General features: G+C 42.5%; 1 protein-coding gene across 1 annotated transcript; it reads right to left on the bottom strand.

Annotated features, from left to right (window-relative positions):
* Positions 1-4,600: 4,600 nt before the first annotated feature.
* LOC134346616 (histone H4-like) lies at positions 4,601-4,912 on the bottom strand. Its single transcript, XM_063048058.1, has one exon. It carries the CDS (start codon positions 4,910-4,912, stop codon positions 4,601-4,603), a length of 312 nt encoding a protein of 103 aa, XP_062904128.1.
* Positions 4,913-11,315: the final 6,403 nt, after the last annotated feature.

Below are 11,315 nucleotides of genomic sequence, written 5' to 3'. Positions count from 1 at the left end.
AGGTCAAGCATCTGAAAACAAAGGCTCTTTTCAGAGCCGCGCACACATCTTCAGAGGGGAGGGCTGCGCAGTAACATCCAGGAACAGTACTAAGTCCACAGTTAATCACATATAAAGTAAATTTATTAGCAAATATGCATACGACACCACATACTGACCCGAGATACATTTTCTTACAACCATTATCAGTACAACCAAGAAATACAGTAAGTGAAAACTGCAGTGACAAACAAAATACAAAAGAAAAACAAATAATACTGAGAACATGAGTTAGTGAGTCCATAGGTTGTGAAATCAGTTCAGAGTGGAAGTGAGTAAAGATATCCTTCCTGGTCCAGCTTCTTGAAGCTGTTGGTGTGGGACCTAAGCTCCGTGTACCTGCTGCCCAATGGTCGGAGCGAGTAGAGGGCATGGGCTGCATGGTGGTGATGGATTCTGCTTTTTGTGGCATTCATGTCCTATGAATCGTACTCAAGAATCATTAAGATCAGGAATCCAGCTTTCAGCCGTATCTGTCAGTTCCTGATTATTTGATGTATATCTATCACTTTCAGAATTAATTATTCGAGGACTATAGATTCAAAGATTCAAAAAACTTTATTGTCATTCTAACCGTACATCAGCTCTGCAGGGCAGAATGAGACAGCGTTTCTCAGGGGCAGTGCAATCATAACATAACAAACGCAACACTAAATAATAAACATAACAATAAATAGTAAAACACAACAGCCACAAGTCAGTTAAAATCAGTTATAAGTGTCCAGTGCAAGTTAAAAGTGTCCAAAGCAGAGTCAGGTGGAGCAGCTATTTAGCAGTCTGACCGCCTGTGGGAGGAAGCTGTTTAGTAGCCTTGTGGTTTTAGTTTTGATGCTCCTGTAACGTTTGCCTGATGGCAGAAGAACAAACAGTTCATGGAGAGGGTGTGAGGGGTCTTTAATGATGTACCGTGTCTTCTGGAGGCATCGACTCTGAAAGAGGTCTTGGACAGAAGGTAGGGAGACCCCAATAACCTTCTCTGCTCCCCTAACCACCCTCTGCAAGGCTTTTTTGTCGACAGCACTGCAGCTGGAGTACCAGGTTGTGATGCAAAAGGTCAGCACATTGTCAACCACGCCTCTGTAGAATGTAGTTAAGATGTTAGTGGGGAGTTCTCCTGAGTGGACATAAAAAATACCACCCTCCCTGTAAAGTCACTTTAGGTTATAAATTAGCAATAGCAATTTATTATTCTGAGTCTCTGATATTTACATCCAGACTTCTCATGGGAAGCATCCGAGAACACCCCCATTTTCGTATTTTTTTTTCCTATTCTAAGCTATAGAGAATAGAGACTTGTTTTTCTCATCCTCTCCTCCAGTGAAGCAAACTAACCATCCCGGGGCAGCAAACAGTCCACTGGAGGAACTGAGAAACCTTTCTGGGAAGAGGATTGGTGACGTTTATGTTTAGGATTGCATTGAAACGCACATATTAAGCCGTGATTCAAGGTTTTAAACTAGATGTTACGGAAGTTCTGCGATTTGTGAATTGGACTGGACACTCAGTTTGACATTTTTTTTAATGGTCTGTGTTTTCGACCATTCCTTCTGGTTGCTATTTGCCGCAATTTGTTATTTTTTTTTGTGCGAGGAGTAGGGGGGCGGGGCGGGTAGAGATGAAGTATTTCTTTGAATGACCTGCATGGTTTTTCTTTGCTTCATGGCCATCTGGAGAAGAACAGACTCAGAGATGTTTACTGCATACTTTGAGAATAAATGAACCTTTGAATCCTTTTATGGAAACGTGGATAATTCCTTCCCCAAACACCACCCCCACGCCCCCCTGGAGATTCTCTTCTACCAGATGATTTCTCCCAGCGGATTGTTTCTCGCTTCAAGAAGGGCCAAAAGGCCTGTTTCTGTGCTGTAGTTTCTACGGTTTCTATTCAGTCTTTCACGTCAACCAATGGCGCAACTGTTGCACACCTTCTCTTTTGGTGAAGTACGCCTCTTTTTAAAAGTGATGCAAGCTAAACTATCTACAATAATCTGGATATCTCTTCATTGTGACGTGCTCCTTCAGATAAATCCTCTGATAATTAACATGGGCCAATATTGGCTTCAGCGACTTGTGTAACAAGAAATCATTGACCTTTTTAAATTTCAGATTCATTTATTTATCACGTGTATATTGAAACATAGAATGAAATGTGTTGTTTGCGTTAATGACCAACACAACATAAGGATTCAGGGCACCTTCAGTTCGGGAAATCAGATGGCTCTTTGTGCTTTCCTGCGCCATCAGGAAGACTAAACGGGAATATTAACAGAGAATATACAGCATTTTCGGTGATGCCAGAGACACGAGGAGCATTTGGCAGGGCACTCAAACCATTATGGCTTTCATGTCCGCTCTTCCCATCAATGACAATGCTGTCTCTCTTTCTGACAGGCTGAATGTCTTTTGCACACAATTTGATGCAGGAGTGATGTGTCCGTGAGGAAGCCCCCCCCCCGCCCCCACAAAGTGCAGGCCCTCTGTCCGGCAGCTGATATGAGGGAGACCCTAGGCAAGATCAACCATTGTAAAGCTGTGGGGCCTGATATCAGCTCTGACCGGGTGGTGAGGAACTGTGCAGCCCAGTTAACAGAGGTTCTGACAGACATCGTCAACATCTCTCTGGAACAGCCCACCTGTCCCTCAGTATTGAAGGCAGCCACCAGCATCCCAGTGTCCAAGGCAGTGACAGTAACCCGCTTCATCGACTACTGTCCAGTGGCTCTGACCTCAACAATAATGAAGTGCTTTTTGAGCGGTTGGTATGGATCACATTAAATTCCATCTTACTGCTACATAGGGGCCTTTCCAGTTCACCGATCGCTCAAAATGGTCCACTGACGTTGCCATAGCATCCTGTCCCACCTGGAAAATGGTGCCTCATATGCCAGGATGCTGTTTGTCAACTTCAGTTCGGTGTTTAATATAATCATCCCCCCGAAACTGGTGGGTAACCTCTCCTTGTTGGGTCTCAGCACTTCTCTCTGAAACCGAACCTTGGACTTCTTGACAAAAAGGCCACAGTTAGTCCACGTTGGCAGAAACATCTCTCGCTCCACCACACTGAGCTCCGGCGCTCCCCCAGGGCTGTGCTCACCCGCTGCTGTTCACACTGCCGACGCATAACTGCACTGCTAGATTCAGACCAAACCCAAATCATCATGTTCTCTGATGACATTACAGAGGTTGGCCTCATCAACAGCGGCTGGAAGAATGGTGCCAACGCAACCACCTGAGTCTCAACGTGGACAAGTTTAAAGAGATGATTGTGGACTTTAGGAAGGAGCAGGCTGGCCACTCCGTGCAGAGAGGTCGGAGCACCAGGTTTCTGGGAGTGCACATAATGGATGATCTCCTCTGGTCTCTCAGCACCATCTCTTTAGTCAAAAAAAGTACAGCAACGAGATGAGATTTTACACTTTAGTTTGCATTGATATTGTTTTACCTTAATGCTCAATGTATTGTGTAATGATTTGATCTGTGTAAACAGTATGTAAGATAAGCTTTTCACTGTATCTTGGTACATGTGACAATAATAAGCCAGTGCCAAGGTAATGAATGGGGAGTGTGCAAATTCCACACAGTCCACATGCAGGGTCGCGAATGAGCGTGGGTCTTTGGAACGGTGAGGTCACCGCGGTAATGACTGCACCACCGCGAGTCTCTTTGCAACTGCAGAGCAACGTCCTTCGCCTGCTCGCAACAAGACTTGGACTCCTAGTGTGCTCTGAAAAGTGTAAGTAACATTTACGTAGTCCAAGAGTGGAAAATTTGCAAAATGCAAAGCAATTATTTACTTAGCTGCTCTGACCGCACCTCCCAAATCTATGACTTCAACCAAGAATGACGTGACATAGAGGTACCATCAAATACAGTTTCCTTTCCAAATTGTGTGGTATTTGTAATGAAAATATTTTTAAAATGTTTCTCGTTCTTTTCTGATTCAGCAGCAAGAGGTATCCGCAAACAAAGGAGGCACTGTACATATGTTAAGGGTATTAATTTATTGGTTAAATAAAGAGTGCTGAGAGAAAATGATTATGAAGGGAGTAAAAGACAAAATAATTCCAATCACTTACCCACTGATGCCCAACAGCTTTTCCAGTCTCTCTCTCACTCTTAGCACTAGTCAGGATGCAGCCTAAGAGAAGATTCCCCACTTACACAAATTAATTGCCCCTTTTTATATCCAAGATCCCTTCCAAAAAGCTAGCGTAACTTTTACCTTGGCAGTTTCCTTACACCATCCTGAGTTGGCAATATGTTGCTGGCTGTCAGTCATTTGTGTGGATAACTTCTCACTGCAACACAAACGACCACTGAACACAACCGATATTCACTTTCCAAAACGCTATACTCATGTTCACCCAAAAATGAAGCTAACTTAACCTAGTACAGTACATGAAAGGAAAGGACATAGAGATCAGTAATGTTTTGTAAGAGTGATGTTTACAGGACATACGAAAATATTTGCTGTTCAGAGCGGCAGTTAATATTCTTTTGGAATGCTTTGGCGGTTCTTAAAAGAACCTTTGGTTTCCTAAACAGTTGCTCGATTTATCTTTTAACCTCCGAAACCATACAAGGTGCGTCCCTGGCGTTTCAGTGCGTATACTACATCCATAGCAGTCACGGTCTTTCGTTTGGCGTGTTCAGTGTAAGTTACCGAATCCCTGATGACATTCTCTAAGAAAACTTTCAGAACACCGCGCACTTCCTCGTAGATTAAGCCTGAAATTCTTTTGACGCCACCTCGGCGGGCCAAACGACGTATGGCGGGCTTGGTGATACCCTGGATATTGTCGCGAAGAACTTTGCGGTGGCGCTTGGCACCACCTTTCCCCAGACCCTTTCCGCCTTTCCCTCGACCAGACATGACTCAACACCGCCGGCTGAGAAATGACCGACAGACGCGCCTCGACGCACTTTTATACCGTCTGCGCGGACCTGGGTGAGGACAGGGACTGGATGTGTGGGGGGGAGGGGTCCAGTCTTCGTCACGTGACGCTCCTCCGCCGCTCGACAGTTCTTTCTCTTTCCCGACATAAAGTAAAATCAAAAAGGTACTTCCACTCGTCGGAAATAAATAAGTGCATGTTTCTGTATTTTCTTGCAAATCAACATTCTCAGTAAAACAGCAAACGACATTTTTGTTAGACAATCAGAGAAAATGGGAGGAAAATGAGTAATGCTTGGGAACTAGACGCATTTCTCGACGAATCCTAATCCCTTACTGTAAATTTTGTTTTTAGTTCCACTAGGACCAAATTTACTGCAGGAAAAACAGATCTCGATGATAAACCACTAACCTATTTATTTAGTTACTTAACTATTTGTTCCTTTTTATGTATTTGCACAGTTTGTCATTTTGCACATTGATTTGCGTGTAGATTTTCACTAATCCTGTTGTCTTTCTTTTATCTACTGCGAATGACTGCAAGAAGATGAATCTTGGGGTTGTATATTGTATATGTACTTTGATAATAAATTTACTTTGAAGTTTGAACTTAAACTTTGAAATCTGAACTAAGAATATAAAATGCTGAAAATGTTTTTAGTGTTCCCCGTTTTTCTTCCCGTATTTCAGCATTTTATTGTTCTATCAATGATTAATCCTTCATCTTAACTTCTATTTATTTGTCGCATTAAGTTATCTTTTACCTCACCCTATCAGTGATATTCCCTTTGTTCTACGCACCCCACCCGCCCCCTACTTTTCTACCTAAAACTAACTTGTTTGCTCTTTCCCATTTCTGATGAGGGATGCCAGGCACAAAGTGTTAACATTTTCTTTCTCTCCAGATGCTGTCTGGACTGCTGAGTGTTTCCAGTTTTTTCTAAAATTCCAAATTTCCTGTATGCACTGTTTTTCATTTTCACTTATGTTCATTGCATTTCTGCTGCTTTGTTTAATGAAACAACCCGGTTAGATAACATCTCTGGTATCTCAGTGTGACCTTCCTAATCCAATTTATCCATTAATAGGCTAAATATTAATGGACTGGATTAGGAAGATTGGTCCCAACACTGAGTAAGCCCAAAGTCAGGAGGTGGACTATCAATTTAGGATACTCTAGGCAGTTGGTAAAATTCCATTTTCCTCAGAACATTCTAGTGTAATTCTACGCAGTCATCATCCTGTCACAGCACATCAGATTCGGCAATTGTGCTCGTGAATACACACATCAGCTAATTATTATTTCATCATGATAGTATTTAACTCCATTCATTCCATCGCAGTATTTGTTGAGACTTGGATATAACAACGCTTCGTTATCTGCATTCCTGCTTGCCTGAGAAATTGGACTGTCGAGTCAACTGGCTCTGAAGACTAGCGGTATTTGTTTTATTCTTAGTTGTCCTTTTCAGCTGCAGTGTAGGCTTCATTTTCCATTTGAGTGTTTTACTCAACGGCCCTGTTTGGCCGAGCGTTTATTGTTTTCTTTTCTCTTTGACACTGTTCGTATTAAAGTCTGTGAACTATCGACCTGTTTCAGTGTCTCTCACTCCGCACTTGGGCCATATCCGAACCTGGTAACACAACTCATTGTGGACATTACCACTTTGCAAGCTGCCTTTTCCAAAAGCTCCCTTCTGGAAGGAGCTATAGGGCTATTAAAACAAAAACTCCACACCATCTTAAAAGTTTCTCCCTTCAGTTAATCCGATCAACCATTCTAGTTAGTTCCTCCCTTCTCTCCTCTGTCTATTAACCCCACCACTGCACTCCACTGTAAACATTTTAACACTCTTTGTAGTGGCAAAACCAAACCAAACCAAAACAATTGCTGCTGCTGGTGACCCTACAGATTTGTTGTACTTGCATGACTGCTCCAAAAAGCCTAATTCTTCGTTAGGTTCTTTATTAGCAATTAGCAAGCGTAAGCTAAGCACAATTGAACATTATTGAGTGATCTGCAAAAGACACGACATTCAGCGGTCCCAAGCTACAAACTGTAAAGAGCAAAGCACGAATATGTGACTTATTCCCTTCACTTTCACCAAGCCACTACTCATATGACTAGTTTCTATAATAAACGCAGAATACAGTGCAGATAGAGAACAGCATGTTTACATTGTAAATACTTGCTGTTATTTATGTATTGATGTACATTTTATCCATATCCATACTTTAACCTTGAAGTTTACATGAGGCAGTATAATCCTTTATTCTTTATAATTGCTGAATTTTGTTTTCTGTTGCACGATCAACTCACCACAGCAAATTCCTAATGCATTTAAATGTGCATGGCCAATAAAGTTGATCCTTGATAATTAAATTAAGATTAAAAGAAACTTCCTTCTAAGAGAGAAATCAAACTAACATGCGATATTGAAGGTCAGAGTGACAAGGTGTATCTTGCTGTCATAGGGAGTGGTTGAGGAGAATAGATGGAAAAGGAAGCTGGATAAATACATTAGATTATGAGGACACTCAGTCCTCATTTATTGTCATTTAGAAATGCATGCATTAAAAGATGATACAATGTTCCTCCAGAATGATATCACAGAAACACAGGACAAACCAAGACTAAAACTGACAAAATCCACATAATTATAACATATAGTTACAACAGTGCAAAGCATGAAGGAGGAAGGAAAAGAGAGACATGCAGCTGGGCAGAGGAGGGAAGGTAGGGAGAGGTTTCTGCAGAGTGAGATTAACAGTATTAAAACTGGAGAGCATGATTAGGATAAGGGCAAGAGGTTTAGAAGGGAAGAGAAGTAGGATTATTTTCCCTTCGAGGTTGGTTAGACTCTGGAACACACTGCCCGAGGGGGCGGTGGATTTAATCACCAAGGTGTAGAAGGCTACAGACCAAACGCTGCTAAATGGGGATGGTTTAAAGATTAGCTTAGTGTGTCCCATGTATATTGAAACATTCAAACATACAGTGAAATACGTCGTTTGTGTCAATGACCAACAGTCTGAAATGTGCTGGGGGGCAGCCTGCAAGTGCCACCATAGCATGTCTAACCTTACTCATCCTAACCTGCATATCCTTGGAAGGTGGGAGGAAACCAGAGCACCTGGAGGAACCCCACGCGGTCACGGGGAGAACGCACCATCTCCGGTGCGGTGAGAATTGAACCCTGTTCCCTGGCGCTATAATAGTGTTGCGCTACTCAATGATCTGCATCGACATGGTGGGCCGAAAGGCCTGTAGGGCTCTGACTCCACTATTGAGCCTATCGTTCATGTTGAGACGAAAATTCCGACAAATCACACATGTAATCGACAAGTTACTCAAGCCACCGAGAGCAGAATTTGGAGAAAGCTCCTGTATGTTTATGGTCGCTACAGCACAAGGAACATGGTGGTATTCAAATATTAACTTTTAGAACTGGAATATTTGCAGTTTCATGTGGAATGGACGGGATAAATTGGACAGATATTTCAAAGAGCCAATATAAACTGGTAGAATAGCCTCCTTGATTGCTGTCAGTAACAAAGGAACATTAAGAATCCCATTAGTGTTTACACAGTGAAAATACTTGGCACCTAAATAATGTTGAAGAAGTCTTTATTGTTGTTCCAGTATCTTAAAGGCAAATACTACAAGTACCGCTGCCCATCCCGATGCGCTCCTCATCTACAGCATCGCCCGTCGTCCTGGCTTCGTCTCCGAGTGAAAACTTGTGCTGTAATATCAAAGTTGTTTGTCAGGGAATGACTAACATTTTTGCGGACATTGTGGCACAATAGAGGTGACAGAGTAATCAATAACCAGAGAGAGTCTGCTTGGAGAACTGGAACTTCATCCGTTAAGGTTCACAGATGTTAGACCTTACACACAGCCACAAAACAAAGAAACCCAATAGAACCTATTTAAAAACCCGTCAAAAACTCAGTGTGCAGAAAAAAAAATCGTGCAAATAGAAGCAAACAAATAACATTCGGAACTGATGTTCAGGAACGTGAAAGTCACAAAGCTAGATATCATTGCAGCCGATCCAGGAGCCCGTTAGTTGCAGGCCATAGTCTGGCTTGTGCGCAGAAACATGCTGAACATTGGCCCGTACCTCGCCTCCGGACCTGACAACCTAACCTTTTCAATCTGACCCTGCACTTAAATCAGCAAACCTTGGGCCATTCCTCGCTCTCAGACGCGGACCGAGCCCAGCTGTCTCGCTCCTGCAACGGGCAAACATTAGCTCATTCTGCAGTCTTGGGCCCTGGCCCCGCCGCCTCGCTTCGGCCCATACCCACCACGCTGAAACTGTCCTGCACCTTCGAGACTTCAGTTCACACCGCAAAAATGCCAGGTCACACACTCAGTTGATAAGCTCAAGGAAAGTTACAGGTTAATGATTACGATTATCGTATCTGAGAAAAAGTATGATTACTACACTAATAATAAAAAAAGACTAAGGAGCTGGTGGTAGACCTGAGGAGAGCGGAGGCACCGGTGACCCCTGTTTCCATCCAGGGGGTCAGTGTGGACATGGTGGAAGATTACAAATACCTGGGGATACGAATTGACAATAAACTGGACTAGTCAAAGAACACTGAGGCTGTCTACGAGAAGGATCAGAGCCGTCTCTATTTCCTGAGGAGACTGAGGTCCTTTAGTATCTGCCGGACAATGCTGAGGATGTTCTACGAGTCTGTGGTGGCCAGTGCTGTCATGTTTGCTGTTGTGTGCTGGGGCAGCAGGCTGAGGGTAGCAGTCACCAACAGAATCAACAAACTCATTTGTAAGGCCAGTGATGTTGTGGGGATGGAACTGGACTCTCTCACGGTGGTGTCTGAAAAAAGGATGCTGTCCAAGTTGCATGCCATCTTGGACAATGTCTCCCATCCACTACATAATGTACTGGTTGGGCACAGGAGACTCAGCCAGAGACTCATTCCACCGAGATGCAACACAGAGCGTCATAGGAAGTCATTCCTGCCTGTGGCCATCAAACTTTACAACTCCTCCCTTGGAGGGTCAGACACCCTGAGCCGATAGGCTGGTCCTGGACTTATTTCATAATTTACTGGCATAATTTACATATTATTATTTAACTATTTATGGTTTTATTACTATTTATTATTTATGGTGCAATTGTAACGAAAACCAATTTCCCCCGGCATCATTAAAGTATGACTATGACCATAGCGTTTTGGTTGTTTTGTTTGCTACCCCGGGATCAATAAAGCACGACTATGACTATGACCATGACCAGCAAGTTGTCGCTGTGCTTCACCAGCGCCATATAAACCGGGACGGTTGAAACGATTGCATTTAAATATCTTTTTTTTATTAGATATGTGAGTGAATACGTATCTTTTGCCAAACATCTTTGTCAAAATGCAAAATCTAACAACGTCGCCGTCATTGGGTGAAAGACTACGTTCTCATTGGTTCACCCGCCTTTACGTCAGCTTCTGCTTTCTGGGTACTGGGCAAATTCCGTGGGACGCAATTACAAATTCTGATTGGTGGTTCGTGAAATAATATCATTGGTTAAAATGAAACCCATTGATTGGTCACTTTTGAATTCATGTAGAGGAACTGTATGCAAACTACGTTTCTTAGTACACAATTGCTACTTGGTAACCAGAATATTTGTATTTGTACCACAGAAATACGATATTTAAACGGTGGCAGTTTTTAAAAATGCTATCAAAATGTGTTTCTCCCCAATTAAAGCATTTGCCACCAAAAAACTCTTTTTTGCTGTGAACTTCTAAGGTAGCTGTTAACCAGTATTCAATATGGGATAGTCCTTGCCGTTTTGAGTTTATTTAGAAGATACATCCCGCTAATTAAATAACTTACAAGGTGAAAAGCCCCTTCCAAGTTCATGTTATTTTAAGACTTGTGAATGAAATTAATTTTATAATTAGCATGAGGGCAAGTTTAACTGCAATATTTGTCGAGTGGATTGATGAACTTTGGGCAGGAAACTGCGCCTTCTGCATGCAGAGGGTTCGTCATGGAGTTATTTTTTTCGAAACCTTTTGGAACAACCCTCCTCGCTTTCCTGAGGTTTCCCTTATTGTATTATCCGCTAATGAATGTTTAAAAGTTTGCCGCACAGATCAACTCAAAGGGAAGTTTCCGTGAAAACTGAGACAGGTTTTAAATGCTCTCCTTCACCATCCCCCAACCCGACACACACATTTAGGTGATTGAAGTAAGTTTTTAATTGCAACAAATTTATTGCATTAATTTAATAAATTAAAGATAGTCAAGCACAAATCCAAAATGAACTAGGCGCAGAATATTCGGACACATTTCCAGCTTTCGCCTCTCATGAATCCGTGTAATTAAATTGAGGCCCTTTAG

Source organism: Mobula hypostoma, chromosome 5 (genome assembly GCF_963921235.1).
Source record: "Mobula hypostoma chromosome 5, sMobHyp1.1, whole genome shotgun sequence".
NCBI lineage: Eukaryota > Metazoa > Chordata > Chondrichthyes > Myliobatiformes > Myliobatidae > Mobula > Mobula hypostoma.
This window is presented reverse-complemented; position numbering and strand designations above follow the sequence as displayed.

Excerpts from the sequence above, each read along its gene's own strand:
- LOC134346616 (XM_063048058.1), bottom strand. The coding sequence starts at position 4,912 with ATGTCTGGTCGAGGGAAAGGCGGAAAGGGTCTGGGGAAAGGTGGTGCC.